This window comes from Pundamilia nyererei, unplaced genomic scaffold (assembly GCF_000239375.1).
Source record: "Pundamilia nyererei isolate P.nyererei 1_Seehausen unplaced genomic scaffold, PunNye1.0 scaffold00105, whole genome shotgun sequence".
In the NCBI taxonomy this organism is placed as follows: Eukaryota; Metazoa; Chordata; class Actinopteri; order Cichliformes; family Cichlidae; genus Pundamilia; species Pundamilia nyererei.
The window spans coordinates 2065539-2084960 of NW_005187506.1; the positions used below are offsets into that span (position 1 = coordinate 2065539).

A 19422-nucleotide genomic window follows, 5' to 3' on the forward strand; every position below is an offset into this window, starting at 1 on the left:
GCGTGCGTGCGTGTGCGTGTGTGTGTGTGTGTGTGCGTGTGTTGCAGATCTCTCTGGAGCGTCCGATGACGACTTGATCCAGTCCATCCGTGACCTCCATGACCGATTGTTCTCCTGACCTCAGCGTTCTCATTCGTACCTGTTTAAATGCTCGTTTCTCTTTTAAGCGGGCAGGTTGACTGTGAACACGCTCGTATGCAAATCAAATTTCTGCAATATTCTGTTTCTCTAATATATATTTTTTAAATTTGATGACGTCATTGAGAGATGACGAATAAATATTTCCCAGAGTTTGTGGGGCCTCAGATATGCAGACTTGGTTTTCTTCCTCTTGGTTAAATATTGAGTTTGAAATTTTGGATTCTTTTTGGTATTTTTACCTGCTGTGAAACATCTTTTTCTCCTCATTATTGATCAGCACCAATTTTTTCTGAGCTACAAAACGAGACAGAAACACAAGCTGTAGTTTTTCAAGTCCTTTCAACTCTGAAGCAGTGAGCAGTCTTTACATTTTATTTGAGCTTAATATTCATATAAAAGCAGTTATTGACGTAAAAGAAAAAGAAAAAATTATTTTATATACACAAAGTGTTGAGGTTGTTTTCTACAGATTTAAAGACTGGATGTTTTTAACTGGATGGAGCCTTCTTCTTATTGGCTGCTCCTGTCAAACCGATGGGTTGAACAGCAGGTGGGCGGGGCTTCTGTTCTCACAGGACTGTGTGCTGAGCAGTACTGAAAGGCACTTCGTGTGTCAGGGTTCAGTTTGATTGTCCTGGTAAAAACTAACTGCAGAGTTGGAGGACCGAGGAAGCAGCAGAGACAGACAGGAGCAACGACCAGCAGCTTGTACTGGACCAGCAGGAAAAGCCTGGTTTAAAGAGGGTGTCCAGGATTCCTAGTCCTTTAAGTCTGGATCTCACTGAAGAGCGGAGCAGTGAGAAGCCGGGAGGGGAAAACAGAGGCCTGAAGATTCGGGGTAAGAGCCTCCCGATGGCTCTGGGTCAAAGAGAAGGACAATTGCTGGAAGCTGAGGCGAGAGCGGCCACCACAGCTGACCAGCCAACTTCAGGGTGCTGTGGTTGAAGTTGAATCTGTATGATGGTTGGAGGAAAGCACCTCAGAGGATTTAATTCCCACACAAATGATCTCTAAAGGTGGTTGAAGCGTTGGAGGTGAATCCCGGTGAGGTTTAAGTCATTGCTGATGTGGATGATGAGCCCAACCTTTGGAGGGAACAGAAGGATTGCTGATGCGAGTCTATTGAAAACATCACTTTCCTGACAGCTTACAGGTGAGGATCATGTAGACCTCACACAGTTCATTAGAGTATAATTTAGATAATAACTTCCTCTAGTCTTACTTTCATAGATCTTGAGATACTTCAGTAGTTAAAGGGCAGCAGAAACATCTGTAGGCACTTTTTCACTGTTCTCTGCCAACCACAGCAGCAGGTCATAAATCGAGTCACAGCAGCTGTTTCAGGCACAAACCAGAGCGCGCTTTCTGCTCGGTGTTCAGGAGTGGACGAGTTAGGAATCCAGACGTGGTCGGGCACATGAAATAAAGCCTGCTGGCTGCAGACGCACAGAGTACACGCCCACCACGCTCTTTACTTTCAAATCACATGACTAATCTTTTAAATGAATCTTTCTTTGTTTGAACATGCAGCGAGACTTTTAAAAAAAGATTTTCCAAGTTCGAGTGATGCTAAACAATCACCTGTTGATGAGGGAGAGATGCTGTGGTTTCTGCTGAGCCGTGAGTCCAGACGAGCGTTTCTCCTCGGCTGTGTTACTTTCAGGTCTCTGTGGACAGCAGCGTGTTGAAGTGAGTTCTTATTCGTGGGAAACGTCGCTCGCTGTCAGTCTCCTCTCTGTCCTGTTTCCTCCTCTTCTCGGTTTCATTTGTTCCTCCTGTCTCTTCCTCCTTTTTTCCCGGCAGCGAGCTGACCCTGCCTTATGAGGACACATTAAGCTAATGGGTTCGTCTCGCTGGAGTCCACACGTGGAAATTAAATCTTCATTTTAAATATTTTTTGCATCCCATTCTCGTCCACAGGTGTAGAGTGTGGCAGCAAACAGAAATAATGTTGCCATGGATGCGCTGGGTTTAGTTGGGCTGCAACTTGTGTGTACTGCAAATTACCTGATTCCCAGTGCAGCTTCTGAGTGCTTTAGTGGACGTCATCAGTCACTCTGTCCTCTGGTCATTTAAATTATCACCTCCTTTTAGCCACCAAGTTTACAAAAATTAGCCTAAATTTAATGCAGAATCCCCCAATTTGGAAACCTGAAGGTGTTGGTTAATACTGGCAGGTCCAGCTTGTTCTCTGTGAGCTTCAGACTGCATTATATCTGTAAGATACACCAAGACATAAAGATATTTATTGAAATCATAATATTTGACTAATTTTTTTCTAATCATGTGCTCTATTCAATTCGATTTTATTTGGAAGTCGATTATCACAACAACAGTCGCCTCAAGGTGCTTTATATTGTAAGGTCGACCCTAGAATAATACACACAGAGAAAAGCCCAACAATCATATGACCCCCTATGAGCAAGCACTTTGGCAACAGCGGGAAGGAAAAACTCCCTTTTAACAGGAAGAAACCTCCGGCTCAGGGAGGGGCGGTGAGGGGAGGAAGACAAAAGACACGCTGTGGTAGAGAGGTCATTTGAAATGCAGAATTTCAACAAACATCAGCAAACACACAAACTGTTTGTGTGTTTGTCTCACAGTGTGTTGCAGCTAAAAGTCCAGCTGCTTATTTCACCGGGAGAGAAAAGACCGAGAGCTAAGTTCACTCAGACATGGAGAAAGATAAGAAAGACAGGAGAGGAAGAAGAGAGCTTAGATTTAAAGGCAAGGGCTGCTCATTTAAAGCTCATATGTAAGTCCCCATGTTTTTAAATCTGTGCATGTGACATGTGACTGTGAAACCTGCTGTAAATCAAACTGAGGCAGTTTTTTAAAGGCTGCCTGAGAATCTGCAGGATAAACAGCTTAGTTTGCTGCACTGTGATGGATTTGCAGTAAAGAGTTCACAGCTTATAGCAGAGATTCATATGAATGTTAGCTGATGATGCTGATATTCATTCACTGAATCTCACCTTCATACCAACTTTATAGTGTCTAATGTAAAGACAGCATCAACAGTGTACTGTCAGTGCAGAGGATGGGCATCAGCCAGGACAACTCATAAAACATCTGCTCACATCTGGCTGAATTCAGGCGTGTACACCCACAAAAGCAGCAGGTCAGCTGATCACAGCCTGTACACTAAGAACATCTACTGGAGCTCTCAGTCGAAGTTATTGTGAGTTATGATTGTTTTCCCCACACTGAGCCATTACAACCAGTTTAGTGTCCCCCCCACCGGCTGCATCCACGTTAGCCCCTGACTGCTCACATTTTCCTGTTCAGAGGCAAAGTCACCCTCTACATTCTCTGCTCATGAGATTCAAGATGAGAATATTTATTAGAATTAAAGTTTAAACTGAAGTAAAGTTTGTATTATTTAATTATTAGAGTAATGAAGCACAAGGCTCAGTTAGCTCTGCATAAAAATAGCTGGTAGTAACGTCCTCCACAGAACTACTTTTACTTTCTTACTTTGAGTACTTTTCAGAGGCGAAGTTGAATCAGTACTTCAACTTTGACTGTAGTATTTTTCAACACTAGTACTTCTTTTCAAGTACAGAATATCTGTACTTTGGCCACCTCTGATTGTTACGAGCAGTGTACTGTATTACCCCCCCCCCCCCCCCGTAGATGGGTCGTTGACTATGATGAAGACAAATAAAAAATATAAATATTTATTGTGAAAATCTGCTCATAAGAAAAGGAAAACTAAAATGCTTTAAGGTTTCCTGGAGCTGTCATATCACCATATTTGTGACACAGCTGTCACAGCGCGTGCTGCTCTGAAGTGTCCACGCGGGGGCGCAGCACGCGCAACAAACGCGCGTGGAGCTGCTGAGCTGCTGAGCTGCAGACGGCTGTCATTAGCGGCTGTACACGCGTGTCAGTGACAGCACGACCGAGGCTGTGTCACGGTGCTGTAAAGTGATGTCACGGCCGGCGTGTGTGCGCGTGCGCGATACTGCACATGCTCAGAGTAATTCTAAGTGAGTTTATATATTATATATATTTGCGTCTTTTATTCCCACTCGTGGTCTGAGGGGTCAGCTGCTGTAGGCTCCTGTGCGCGTGCAGGCTGTGCAGACCAAACGAGCCCCCCCCCCTGACCACCTCAGCCGCGCTCCTCCACCCTGATCCTCTTAAACTGACGGAGGCTTCCCCGCTGCTGCGCACGGCTCGCACGCAGACGGGACTGAGCTTTTTCTTCATCTGCTCACGACAAGTTCAGCAGCTGCGACGGAAGGAAGCGAGGTTCAGACGCATGGTTCAAAGACACAAGAGCACCAGAAGCTTCGCTCTGGAGGGATGCTCACTGAGTGAGGACAGGATTCCCGAGCCCGGACAGAACTTGACGGGAAACACGAGTGATCGTGGGATTTTCCTGAATGGGAAAGTCTCGCGCTCTAATGAAATCCTCATAAATCATAGTTCATCTGCTCCGGCCGCCTTTTTGCTGAACCAAATGCCACTCTAATGCCCACAGGTGGGGTTAAAAGCCCCCTGTTTGGCTTGAAATCGCCTTGACGCCCCTGTGGAGGATTTCTCTGGCGGTTCGTTCCCGAGGAGCGCAGCACAGCCGCTGAGATGGACCGACACACTGCGCCATGCGTCACCGCCAACCTGACAGGATACTAACCGTCATTTATTTAAGACAACTTTCACATTTTCAGACTGGTTTAAGGTTTTTTTCCCCCCGTAGCCATTTTCAGTAAACTTTTGCTCCGCGGTCCTCCTCGTCTTTCTCATCGTCACTCGGATTTCCATGAAGCGACCCATCGGGTGATTATAGCTACTTTCTTTAGAGGATTTTGCTGTGGGTGCAGCGGGACATCATGTGGACGCCGACAGAGGATGAGAAAATTGGAGTGGGTGAGTAAATCAGTGATGTTTGTCTGATGATGTCCTGGTACACGGCTTTGTTTTTTACGCAGAGGATGGTGCCAAACTCACCTCCAGAAACCGCAGTTAATGTTTGCGCACTTTATTTTTTTGTATAAAAGCATTACAGACATTCAGCTGCTCCTGCGCCTTCGATGTCTAAATCAGGTTGTAAAGTGAAAATCTGTAATCTGTGAAATGAAAGGGGTCATCTCACTGGAATCTGTTCCAAAGAAGCGCCTGTGGGCATGAGGAGCTGTGCAGAGACTACAGGTTCTTATCTGCACACCGTCTACAGTATTCCCTTTGAGATGTGTCTGCGGCACCTGAGGCGCTGGACGCTGGAAATGGTGTTTTGTTTTATCTGTTCTGTCAAGTCCTGTCTCCGGTCTGCGCGCCTGGTCTGTGGTCCTTGTCGTCTGTTCTGGTGTGGTAGAACAGATCAGAGCCTTACAGCAGTCCTGTGTAAGTGTGACGGGTGCGGGATGAGAGAGGGGCTGTGTCGTCGCTTCTGCTGTGGGTTTATAGTGCGTGAATGTGGAAAGTGGGTGAAGTGAAACTGAAGCAAGGACAGGAACAGGATGCGGTGATAATGGGCAGTGCAGGTAACTGAGACTTGACAGCAGTGATTGATTACGCAGCGTGCTGTGGCAGCACGATGACGGTGAATGTTTTCAGATGAGAGCTGGTGCTTTGGGCCCGTTAGCCAAAGATCCACAGTCCAATTATTCTCGCTCCCCATTTATCTCCCGTTTATCTGCTGCACGTCTTTCAAGCAGCCACACCTAAAGGCCTGTTTGGAAAAACACTGCTGACCCAAAATCGACTTTCTTACCTCCACCAAAGAGATCATGTGATCCAAAAAGTTATAGAGTTGCATCAATGGTGTGGCTTTCCCTATCTGGGAAGTGACGAACGTCTGGAGTCAGCAAGGATCCAGGAACGACTCTAAACATTGTGAGATATGGTTAAATCATGTTGCCACAAGTACACATGACATTAAAGAGAAACGCTGAGTGACATCATCTTGATGTTCTCATGAAAATATCACAAACTCATCAACGTCCTGGAAGGATATTTTAGTGTGTGTGGAGTATTGTTCTTGGTCTTGTGCTCCTGCTGTGTTGGTGCTTTTTAAATGTTTGTTGCGAATGTTGCTGGATCTCTAAAGGTTTTTTTTGTTGTGTGCAGTCTTGTCACTAAAACTTCAGCCATGAACTCTTTACTGTCATTTTCAGGCCTGCTTATACAATAAAATGATTGGTTATGGAGGACGGTCTCTGCCTATTCCCAGGCCTACTCTGTCCTACATGTCACGTTGATCAAGGAACAAAATCTTAATTTAATTTTATAAGAATTTTATTGACACTCTAATCAACGTATATTTATGAATGCAGCATAAAATCTCCTTAATAATAATTACTGCTCCCGGCTGCAGAAGTACCAATTATAACCTTTATTTTACTCTCTAATGGCACTGGCAGCATGCCTGTATCTAATGTGGATTGCTCAAATCTGATTGGTGCATGAGCATTTCCGGTACCAGTGCCTCAGGTTGCACTGCCTCTTGGACCATCCTGCTTTATTTTAAGGCTGTTCTTTACCTTCCCCTCAGCGCTGCTATCTTTGTGGTACAGGTCATGTTCAAGGAGCTCTTCCTCTGATGGTTATACTAACTTTCAGTTTCTTGATTCTTTCATTGTGTCAATACCCTGAGAAGATGATTTTCATGCTTATTGTATACTTTAGTGAGATTTTGAGTTTTTCATGCCCCCCCCTCTCGTTGTCTCTCTCTCAAACGATTAAACATTTCCTCACTAATTGGCCCCGAGACCACCCATGCAGGTGGAACACTGTGTACTCAGTGATCTTAACTTGGACAGTTCAAGAAAATTAGCATAGGTATTTCACATGACCATGCCAGACTTCCTGTCCCCGATGGGCAGAGGTATCGACTGACAGCTGCCAGGATCTTTCCGAGCGACCAATCCGGTGAAATGCCACACAATGTCTGCAGCGTGAGGGAGCGAGGCCTCTGCTGACAGGAAGTCAATTTGGGCAGTCATGACTCTGCCAATCTGTTAATTGGAAAGAGACATTAGCTGAATTTAAATGAGAGGCTGTGGGTGTTTTTCCTGCTTCCCGATACCTTCAGTAGACTCCAGCTGAGGATGCGTGCTGCGGCTGTTTGATTTACTCTGCTAGAAGCCTCTTAGCATCAAAATCAGAATTGTGCCACATCTTACAAGCCTTCACATCGCCCGCTGATAGACTCCATAAAAGGAAAACGGCACCATAATCTGACAGTGCAGGAGTGTGGAAAGCAATCGTGAATATCACCCTTCAAAGACTCCATCACACAGAACATTAGGTGTTCGCTTAAAGTGCCACACATTTCACTCTGCAGGGTGGTGACACTGCTGGAAAAAGAGATCCACACGATAATGACATTGTAAGAGGAGCACAGGTGCAGTCGTCACCGCCCACATGTTCACAGTAAATCTGACAGCTTAGTTATCTTTTAGGAGAATCGTAAGAAAAGACATTCAGGAAATGGACTCTAAAGTTCTGTAAAAGTCCATCACGAAAACAACTTTGTTATTAAAATGATAATTGTCATAAATTTTCTATAAAGTTATGGAAAAGTCACCTGATTTGGATGTTACCCTCACACTGATTGGTCATTATCAGTTATCCATCAGACCCCCACGAGCAGAACATGGCAACTGTGGGGAGGAAGAACTCCCTTTTAACAGAAAGAGATCTCTAACACCTATCCGGTCGTTAAGTGATGACGTGACGAATCCTACTTCCGGGCCTAAAGTAGTCTGCGTTTAATATGGCTTTTGTGTTGTTAACATGTTTAATGTTTTGTATTTTCTTCTATTTGATCTCAAAAAGCTCCTAAAACAGTCAGTGATCACTGTTGACCTCCCTCGGCTTTTATTACCGCTAATCATTTATTTAAGCTCAGTTTTTAAAACCTTAGGATGTAACTACAGCCCAACCCATGCAGCAGTATATGAATGACTAACCTCGTATTGTGGATGGATTATCTCAGTTGTTCTCCTGGCTGAAGTTTGGTCCTTTTACAGCATCCTGCCATGCGATTACATTTGTTCCTGACCACCGAGAACACTCACGTTAACTTTTATCGAGTGGAAAAAAAGTTAGCTTGTTTATATTATGCTAACATAGCTGTGTCGCTAGCGGTCACGTAGCACATCATTATATAGCAGCTAGCCAAACTTCAGTAACCCTACAAACGTCACTGCTGTTTAGTTTTCTGTCTTCATTTATGCTGGAAGTGATAGCAGAGCTGTACGTTTGAATCTGTTTCCAAAACCCCGCAGTCAGGACATGCTATATTGTATTTAGATAGAAGCTAGCGAGCTAACTCCCTGCTAACTTCTAACTCCGTTAAATGTCATAAATTCCGTTTTCATGGATGCCTGGATGTTAAACTCAATTGTTACACCTGGTAGAGCAGAACGCTGTCATTTTATTAAAGATGAAAGACTTTAGACAGTTTTTCAACTCTCAGTAATGCCACAGTGATCGTTTGATATATGGACCTGCAGCGGAGTTTAGGTCCAGACACGGCTAGTGACGTCAGACTGAACGACCGGATTGTCAGAGACCTCTAGTGGCCATGTGAAAAAATGCTTGAGACATTTCCTGATGTGGTAAAATAAGAAAATGGAGCTTTGTAACAAGCAACTCGGGTTGGGAAAAAGATGATATTTACCAAGTACTAACGCAAACTAAACAGTGTTACAAAAACTACATTGAATATTTTAATGAAAGCTCAGTCCAGAAATCCAGAGTCAAGTGGACCAAGCCTCCACTGCCGTCCTCTCTCTCTTCAGCAGTGTGGAGTCACCAGCACGAGTGAGGTGATGGCTGCCGTGTAGAGGGTAGAGGAGGAAATAAGTATGGGACCGATAACATCTGATAACGGCCGTTCAGTGCACTAACAATACGGAAATGCGGAAAAAAAAAGTGTAACTGTGACTGACTGAGAGCTGAAAAAAGGAAAAGAAAGAGGAAATTCTTTATTTGCCACCGGATAGAGGGAAGAACGCAGAAATCCTAAAAACACCGTCCTTTGAAACTACAGAGTCACGTATCCCTTCAATGTTTCCATGTAAGTATGCTTTGTGTGCCCTTTGTTAATCCAGCCATTTGTGTTTTTGCTGCATAATGCTTTGCATACCAAGGCAGGGAGAGTGGTAACTCATAGAGCCCTTCCAATGGAGTTGGGATGACTAGTGCCTGGTTGTAGAAAACAGCTATTCAGCTGCATGAATGCAGCTTTGTGGCACCCATAGAGGTTCCTGAATGCAGCTTCACCTCCCCCAGGGCTGCACAGCACAGCACTCAGTTCTCACACTCAGATAACACAGAACGCACACAGACAGACAGACAGGCAGAGAGGAAGACAGATGGACAAATGAACAGACGTTCCAGACAGCCTCCTTATGAAATGCACCTGCTGAAGATGAGAACTCTCTCTGTTAGCCACAGAAAAGTTTGCAAATCAGTCAGTGTGTGTTTAAAACTGCAAGAGCACTGAAACTGTATGTGAAGGGTTTACATTCTGGGCCTTAGAAGTGATACTTATTCAGAAGTTTTTTCTAATGGCCAGCAGGGGGCGTTCCTCTGATTTCAAAGGTAATTCTGACGGTGTAGAAATCTACGAGGAAAAAGTTCCACAGTTCACCTGAGCTGTCCACACTTTGTTAGGGAGTTCATGAGCCCAGTCGCTAGTTTGAAGTCTTATTTAATATGAAGTTATGTTATGTTTGTAAATCGTGATTCCAATTAGAGCCAAAAAGACGGATAAAGCAAGGCACGATTTAGGGCGGAGCTATCTTTTTATTAAGTCACAATGCTATGAGCACTCTGTGTCCAGTCTCAAGACATCAAGACAGTGTGGGGGAAATACCCTGCTAACAGGAACGCACTGTTCAGTCTGAGACGTCGTGGTAGCTACGTCCATCTTTTATGTACAGTCTATAATTCCTAGCAAATTCAACTGTAAATCATCAGGTTTCCTGATATCCAAACATCCTCCTACATAAAACACACAGATGGTTCATTGTTGTTTAGACACACTGAAACCAGAAAGAACTGACACACACAACACACAGGTGGGCAGGTGACTTTAACACAGACATGTCGTACAGCATCACATTTGTCACACCTCCAGCAGGCGTGCAGCAGCGTACACGGCGCTAAAACTGTAACACTGTGAAGGTGACAGAGGTGTAAAGGAGCGCGGCACCTTGTTTGTCTCTCTTTGTCTTCACTCTGACTTATTTATTCTGGACCAGCTTTTCATTTTGCCGCCGTCGCCTGTGCTCATCTGTCACTGCTGTGAACCGGAGGGTGGGGGGCTGGAGAGGGCTTCTAGTGTCAGACTTTATAAACCAACTGTAATGAATTCTTATGTCATTTGTTTTCCTCACCTTTGAGTCAGACTCGGCCTATTTGTCAAATGTCATAGCTTCATCGTAAAAAACTTATCTTGACAAGACTTTGAAGGATGATGCGTCACTGGGCTATATCCGGTGTGAATAAGCGGCTTGATGGCGGTCAGAACATTGGAGCACAAGCTTAAGGATGTGAGAAACTTTTATTATCATCAGAGGACGTTTTTTGTACTTCTGATACGTTTAGGAAGAAATCACCTCTTTTTGTGGCTGTTGGAGGAACTTGGAGGATAAAAGTCATCACAATTATGCTTTCAGGATCTTTATTTTTTGGAACGTTGAGCTTATTTTCATTCTGGGTGGTCAATTAATGCCATTTCGTCAAAGCGCTGAGTGGCTCCTTGATGTACTAAGTGTCCTCTGGCAGTGAAGTTCTGTCATTAATGAAACAAGTCTGTCATTTTTCTTTACTGACTGCTTGTGTGGATACCGCCCACGTGGACTTTGTACAACTCGAAAACCTTACAGTGGTCAGTTCTGCTGCGGCTGGTGTGTCAAAGCCCTGAAACCAAAGCGAAGCTTTAGGCATAACAGGGCGAGGCCGACACCTTTTGGAAAAAGATGATGCTGCATCTGCACAGGCGAGTCACCAAGTCTGTTTCTTCTGAAAGAGCCTTTTAACTCTTATTTAAATACACTTTACACATTTCTGCCTTCAGAAAAATCCAACTCCCTAAAGATAAAATCTTCATGTTCTTTAGAAACATTTGATGCATTTTTCCATAAACTAAAAATGTTTTTTGTGATGTGAAAAATAAACTTTCCTACATTCACATTATAAATGAATCCTCGCCGTATTCACTTCAGCAAGTCATTAATTTACTGCCTGAAAAATCTGCTTCTGTGAATGTGATAAAGTACAGTTCCATAAAAGAAAACATTATATCTGCTTTTATGTCCTTTTATGAGACGATACTTTTAATGTGGTTTGTGCCCAACAATGATTTGTACATCTGAAGTTTGTCTTTGAGGAAATACGTTCACTCTCTCTTCTGTCATGACTCTGCCACTCATGAACCATCAGGCGAGAAGAACTCAAGTTGGACACGATGAATTATCACCACTGCCTGTGGAAACTGATAGCAAGTCCGTCCATCCATTCATCCATCCAGGTCCATCACTCCTTCAGTCCGTCTTTTAATCCCACGTCAAAGCAACGAGTTAACAAAGACACAGATTGTCCTTATTAATATGGTCCTTTCTCAAAGGGCTTGTGTACTGTATCATAAGGTAAAGACAGTCCTTTTCTGTGTCTCTTGCTCTGACTTTTGGAAAGTTTTAGTAAGTTTCTCAGATACGATTCAAGCACGATTGTTACTGTGCTGAAGGGACCTTAGGAACACACCCCTGTTCAGCTGCTCAACGTACCCAGTCCATCTAATTTCTCCACTGCTTATCCTGTTTGGGTCTCACAGGGTTAAAGCCTCTCAGAGCATTCGTCAAGAGGTTTATCTCAAAGAATAAGATTATTTCTGCAGACCCTGTTTTATAAATGCAAGCTTAATCTGTATTAGGAGGCCATTTTTCTGATTGCTTTGACCTGAAAACCAGCCTGTTGTCTGTTAGTGTTTTGGTGCCGGTGCTGATGTTTTGACAAAGCTGTGAACATCTCAAAGATACGCCCAAACTATTCCTCACTGATGTGGACGAGGTGATGAATGACATCAGTGCAACAGTAGGATGGGTTGCTCAGTTCGTCACATTTATGCTCTTGTAAGGGAACCCTTGGTGACACATTCTGACACACTGTGTTTCTCCTGTTTTTCATAATTTTCCATTGTGAAGATGTGCATTTGAAGTCAAACGTGGCTAAAGTCAAAAAGATACAAAATCCCAAATGGGACACAGGTGAGAAACCCGCAGCTTCCATCAGAATTTGTCAGGAAAACAATATTTCACACCCTAGAATGAGAACACGTGGAGAAACACCAACGCCTGCTACATGATCATCGAACTGTGCTGCTCGTGAGCTTTGGAAGCGTCAAACAGTTGCACACTTATCAGCATTCACATGTTTGTGACCCAGATTTATAGCTTTGGTCATATGGCTTCTATAACATAAGTCTCAGAGGACAGAAGCATCAAACTGGTAGGAAGTCTCACGTGGTTTGCAGGATACTGAAACGTAAGCAGGTCAGGCTTCTCCGGGGCTAACTGCTGACAGTTTTAAGAGCCTACAGATGATCTCAAAGGATTTCTATAGAATACCAAGCTGCTGGTGCACATGAGACGTTCGCCAAACATCAGTAGGTCTCATGGCTTTCAATGTACGTAGCTTGTTTACCTACAGCGCACTGATACCTGGTCACTATGCACGTGTACTTGATTAATAAAAGTACCTGCCCTCACCTGTTCACGTCATCTGGTGTAGATGAGGGGGAGGGGTGTCACAGTGTTTACACTGAATAAAGCAGTTTGTGTTGTTTGTTCCTGATCTGTTCTCTGCATGAAAATGTTGCGCTGGGAAAAGATTATGCAGCACAGTGATATAAATACACACAATAAATAAATGTATTCTATTGCAATCAGTTCAGCATAATTAGTTAATGGCATCCCGTAGCAAACCCCAGCAGCACTTTGCAACTGCATAAAAGATAAGTAACTAATTACACCAAATGAATACCGACTAACTTCATGGGCTAGAAAGAGGCAGAGAAAGAGAACACAGGCAGAGGGGAGTCAGAGCGGAGATACGGTGAGGTAACCAGACTGAGAGGGAGACGCTGAGCTGGTAATGTTGTGTTGTTTCCAGCTGACAACTAGTCGGCTAAACAGAAGGTGAAGTCATCACCGCAGTCCCCGACTGGCACACACCCAGCGCTCTGCAAGGTGCTTATTACTGTGTGTGCGTGTAACAAGTAACACTCAAAGAACTAATGCTTATAAAACGAAGGTCGTTTGATTACAAAGTTCTTTGCAGTTCTTAAAAATGATTGCCAGCATCTAAAGTGCACATTACATCAGCCTTGTGTTCTGGTGTTGCATTGATTGTAACTGCGTCTTTAGTGGGGAACATTTTCATAAAAGGTGCAGCACAGACTCATTTATTCAGTCCTGTCATTCTGCATATAAGCAGGTCATTAATTTGCTTTTATGTTTTTAATTTGAATCAGAACGACTACAACTATAATCAAGAGCAGATTCAGGCCCATTAATGAAAACAGACACGACACCGGAGCAGCGTGAAGAGAACGAGTTGTTTTGGAGGTCGGTTGCTGGCTAAACCAACTAAGATTTATCAGATGGATAGGGTGTCATGGGATGTCAGCTGGCCTGAGATCAGCTGATCGTGGATGATCTAAACTAACAGAAATCAACAAAATACAAAAAGGAAGAAAGCCTTTGAGATCAATTTACTGGTTTTACAGGCTTTGATCTAACATGAGTGTTCAGGTTAAGCATGTGTAAACTGGTTAAATCAGTTACATTTGTTCACACGTACATTAAGAACAAAACACTGGTGTGTGTTTCATCAGGTAAAATGCTATCAGAGGACAAGTTTCCCTGGGAGGGGTGAAGTGAGCATGGCTGGATTCAATTGGCTGCTGCAGGGAGAGGCAGATGGCTTGATCTGCTAAGACACACTTCTCTGTGTAGGTGAAAATTGTGCTGGTCCAACCTTTTGTGAACTCTGGTGGGTGCTGTCCTTAGGCCTAAACATGACCAGTGCCAGTGTTAACACACAATACCGAGCACTGCTCTTGTGTGAGCGAGGTGGACTCAGTGCTGTTTCTGTTCTCAGCCTTCACACGCGATGTGAGGAGGCTGAAAGATTAAAGTATGATGAGGCTTGAGAGCAGCTGGCTGCTGTCCGTGGTGCTGAAACACACCCAGTCGAGCAGGGATGGGGGGTGGAGGAGATCCTCGCCTCCACCACGTACTTTCTCCCTCCTCTGGAGAAACAGAAAGTTAAGTCACGATAAAGAGGTTGCAGCGTTTTCGCACGTAGGCGGGGAAGTTCATCACACGCAGCAGCAAGCTCGTGTGTACGATATGAGTCGTGCTTCATACCCAAAATAAAAACCAAGGCGGCCTTACAAACTTGAAAATGCATTTTGGTTTATACTGAACAGCAGCTGAAGAGAAGAAGCCAAAAGCAAAGAGCTCAGAGAGGGATTACTCAGAGCCCAGCAGCGTGTTTAACGTTTCCTGCGTCCCGGAGTCATTTTGAAATGATTTCTTCAAAATAAGGAGGATATTTTACATCGCAGTGTGTGTTCGTGGATGCTTTGGGGATATGCTGATTTCTACTTATGTCCTCTGTGTATTTTATGTATTTGAACAAGTATGTATTTTTGTGTATTTCAGTGCAAGCGCACCTCTTTCCTTTGACAGTTTTACTTCCTGCTTAAAAGCCCAAACTCTCTCACACACAGTGTTTAGTTCAGTCTGAGCCAAGATGGCGGATCTTCCAACGTAGTCCAGCAGAGGCGGTCTCTTCTGTCCTCATCCATGTCCATATGAACAAAGCAAATGTTTTCCACTTTTAAAGGGTAAAAAGTGCATTTAGAGGCTGCAGGGTTGGAGGTGGTAATCCTTTACTATTTATCATTAAAACGTGCTTAGTCAATAAAACTACTGTGTTAGGACTAGAAGACAATCCAGTGGTTTCTATTCTTGACAAAATACACCCATCAGACCCAAACAGAAATCCACAAGTTTCAGAGACAAACTTATAAAGAATTAGCATCAAAAACATGAATTCATAGACTGAGCTGAGGGCCTCTCGTCCGGCCTGAGTTTGATGGAAGCTTCCAGCCCTGCAGGCCGGCAGGTATCGCTCGTATGAAAGAAATCTGAAATTAAAATATAAACAAACAAATGAAAAAGAGGTGGACACACACCACACATTTTCATATTAAGGTTAACTTAAGAATTAGTGTCACACTTACTGACCTAAATTATCACGATTATGTTGCGTACAATAAAAAAGCATCCCTAGCTTTTCATGTGCTTCTGCTTTTCAGTCCAATAGATGTGTTAATGGAGCTCCCATTAAACATCCTCTGTATTCTAATGCCAGCAGTGCGTGCTGATTCAGACTGAGCGTGTTGTGCCCACAGAAACACCCTGTGGATTTTTTTTAAACTCTCCTCTCAAATTCTCTTTAGACTTGAGACTTTAATCTCGGTGTCTGTCACCGTCATGCTGCCTCTCTGTATCTTTCCCCGTATCTCAGTCTGCTGCTTCCATCTGCAACCCCTCCTGTCTTTATTTGCTTTTATGTGAAAATTCACAATCTCCACATCTCTGTCTATCCCTTACACCCCCATACACACACGTCTATCTTCACTGGCCTCCACTCAAATCACAGTTGGAGCTGGAAACACGGGTGCACCAACTGCACCACAAAGTAAAATTAGAAGAAGGATTCTCAGTGTTGGTGGAGCGACTGTTACTGGAACAGGTTAGCACACAATTTGTGACACACTTCTTGCCATCCTGAGATAACTGGAGCTGAGGAACGGCTTTGAAAGTTACCGGATAACGATCTCCCCCATCTCACCCCGCCCTTGTCTGCTCTGTACTCTTCTCCCCACTCTGCCTCACCCCCCGTGGTTCTGGCTCTTGGGGAAGTGAGTTAGGTTGATGTCAAAGCACAGGCTTGTCGTCTAGTTTATATGCACAAAGAGGACAGCTCATCTTTTGAACTGGGATGGTAATTAAAAAAAAAAGAAAAGAAAAGTTTAAAAGAGAATAAAATCATAAAGTTTTAATTTGTGGTCCATGTGTCAGAAAACTCTGGATGTGGGCTGCAAATCCAGCTGGCAGTCAGGCAGTGTGTGTGTGTGTGTGTGTGTGTGTGTGTGTGTGTGTGTGTATATGTGTGTGTGTGTGTGTGTGTGTGTGTGTGTGTCTCAGGGGTTTTAAACACAGCAGCATTCTAGAGGAGAGTTCCGTTGTTGTTATGGTTACGTTCAGTTTCCGCGGACACCCTGGCAAGGCTGGTTTCTTATCGCCATAACAACGGTCCAACTTCCCAGCCTCCATCCAGAGAGGCGGACCACGAGCAGCTCCGATCACTGACAACATAAACATGTTGCTTCAGTAAAACCAGTTTCTCCGACACAGAAGCTCTGACAGTCACACACACTAACTTTTACCTAAAGTGCAAAGTTACGCAGCTACATCAGTGGGTCGTAGTTTTATCAGACTCTTTTGTCACTGATTGCTGGGTATGTTTACACGGTCACAAGCATCCCGGTGCACGTGTTGGCACATGTAAATATCATCTCCTGATTTAGGGAAAAGTTGCAGATGTTCATCTTTTCCAAAGCTGTAATGTTGCTGGTCAGAGAAAGGCCATAGACTTTATATACCAGATTTAGCTCCTGGGTCTTACAAACAGCATATATGTAAGTGCTTGAAATCTGCACTTTATAAAACCAGCAGGATGTGAGTCTTCTGGCTGTAAAAAGAAGTTTATGTTTTATTAAAAGTTTGAGAAAATGTCCCTTGGCTTCCTTGATTCTTGCACTTTTCTGAACTCAGTTCTTAGTTTAAATTCTTTTTTAAAAGGACTTATGTTCATTTTGGTCCCTATTAGAGTCAAAAAGTAGAATAAAGCCTGAGACATGGTTTTAAAAAACGAAGTGATCAGCTCGAGTCTACAAAAACAGGGCCTGCCAAACCAGCAGGTGATGTTATGCATCCTAAGCTCGGGGAGTCTTGGGCTGCTGTTCTTCATCATATCAGTTTCTATAACTTTCCTATCCTTTGACAGCCAAATTAAGCAGATCTCTAGACCTTGATTGTTCCATCTGCTATTCCCGTTTCCATTGGTGGAGTTCTGATTCCCACTCCGGAGCCAGTTCCATGCATTTCCATCATGACACCAGGTAACTAGACCGTGTCAAACTTTACAGATTTACTGTCATGAGCCGAGTGCAGTTTATACATACGTACGGCCTCACTTACACAGTATTTCATAGTCGAGTCCTGCAGTGTAGCATATCTCCTCCTTTACAATCACTGTCATCTTAGTAGTTTAGGTAAAAAAGTGCAGCCTGCCCACAGTATCCACCTAAGGACCCGGGGTGATGAAGCTTTTCAGACGGTGGTTCCAGATGTGTGGACCTGAACTCACAAATCTGCTGAATTTTAGCGGTTCTGCTGGCACCAGGTCTGCGTGATGTTCTGTGTATCTGCTGTGCATTTGGTAATGCTTTGAATTTTTTGTATTTCTTTTGCTCTTAATTTTATTTTGGTTTGAATGTCATCATTGTGTGTGGGATTCCTTGCAACAACACATTGGCCAGCATGAGGAAAAGATTACAGCTTGGGTTAAAATGATTACTTTGCTAATATCAGGATATTTGATAAGTTTAAAGCACTTATGATGCTTAAAAACACTGCTGTTTGGAAATGGTCACATGATCTGTGGTTTCCTGTGCTGACCCATCCATTCGACTCTAATAACATGACCTCAGTTACTACGCTGTCTGGAGTCGCCTCCTGAGACTTTAAAAGGATGATTCCGTCATTCTTCTTGAGAATCACTGTCATCCATTTTGGGTGAAACATCCTTCAGGCTGGGCACATTCTTGTTATGCTGTTATTCTCTGTGCAGTCACATCTATCTCCTGTTCATCACTGAGGAGCTCCACTCAAGCAGTTTGTAAATGATTTGAGCGAGGGCTCCTGAGAGAGACAGAGAGGACTCTGTTTCTCTTTAGTTTCCATAGCTGGAATTTAAACTAGCAAACCTTCAGTGGATTTCCTCTGGCTCCTGGCTTTGGCTTCTTCTGCATGTCTCCCAAAAACCTGAAATTACAGAAGTTCTGTTTAACTATCTGTTCTCAATTTACCAACCAATTTAGTTATTCTGGTTTTCAAGGCTGTTTCATGGAATTTGTTTAAATGAAATTTTGTAAATAAGGGTCTTGAAGGTCCCATCCAGAAGCAGATGGCTGGACTTTCAGTGACACTTCAGAAAATCCTCAGATTTCTCTTGAGCTTCACAACTTATTGGTTCATTTTCAACCTTTCACTGTTTTTAGATTGATATCCATTAATGGAGGACATTTTTAGAACCACTGTTTTAATAAAAGTTGCAAACAGCACGATGGAAACACATGCCTACACATAATTGTGTAGTGAAGTGTTATTGGCAAATTGTACATAAAATCCAAATAAACGTAATAATTCTTCAGAAAAATGTTCCACATAATTGTTTTTAGATTTTTATTACAGGTGTTGTAGGTTGAATATGTTAAATATATTTGTAGTGGCTTATCTGTGAGGACTGTGCAGTTTGCTGTTGATGATCGTTGTGCCGCTTTAACCCTTCTTCTGCTGGTTCTAATCCAAATTAAATGACTTAATTAAGCTGTTTTTTGAGTGTGATGTCTGACCTGAACATGTATTGCATCCTCATAGTTTGACTTTTAGAAGTTTCTTTCTTACTCTTTCTCTTTTCAGCCCTCCACACTTTCCCTTTCCCTTGATGTGAATAGAAAGAGGTTGTCAGCCATTCTGGACACAGTTTCTGGAAGTGCAACGCCGGCCTGTCTGTCTCTGGATTTATTGATTAGTGCTTTTAAAAAAGGTCAATAGTTCTGCAGTCCTGCAGCTGGTCCAAAGTAAGATCAACAGAGTTACACTTTTCACAATGTCAACAAATCCCTCCTCTTCAAGTTTATTGATTACAGCTTAAGACTGGGCTGCTTGCAGAGTAGTTTTTATTTGACCTGTTGAGGCCAAGTTGATGAGTAATGAAAGAAAAATACAGCAGAACACGAAGTAAATGAGGGAATTTATTTTTAATCACACATCAGGGACTAAGTGGGAAAAGCAGGCTTTTGTGTTGTTGTTTGGGTTTTCTAAAGCTTTTTAAACATGTATAAATAGTAGGAGTGCAACGATACTCGTATCGATATTGAACCGTTCGATACAGTGCTTT

At 43.3% G+C, this 19422-nt stretch overlaps 2 protein-coding genes across 2 annotated transcripts in view; both read left to right on the top strand.

The window, feature by feature from the left end:
- Nucleotides 1-307, top strand: part of LOC102206871 (protein VPRBP-like) — a 20286-nt gene extending 19979 nt beyond the window's left edge. The window contains exon 28 of the mRNA XM_005740912.1: nt 48-307. Within this exon, the coding sequence (XP_005740969.1) occupies nt 48-118 (71 nt within the window). The 3' untranslated portion in view covers nt 119-307. The remainder of the gene's footprint in view (nt 1-47) is intronic.
- Nucleotides 308-4062: 3755 nt separating this feature from the next.
- Nucleotides 4063-19422, top strand: part of LOC102207162 (dedicator of cytokinesis protein 3-like) — a 248678-nt gene continuing 233318 nt past the window's right edge. Inside the window, exon 1 of the mRNA XM_013912880.1 lies at nt 4063-5016. Coding sequence (XP_013768334.1) covers nt 4980-5016 — 37 coding nt within the window. The 5' untranslated portion in view covers nt 4063-4979. The remainder of the gene's footprint in view (nt 5017-19422) is intronic.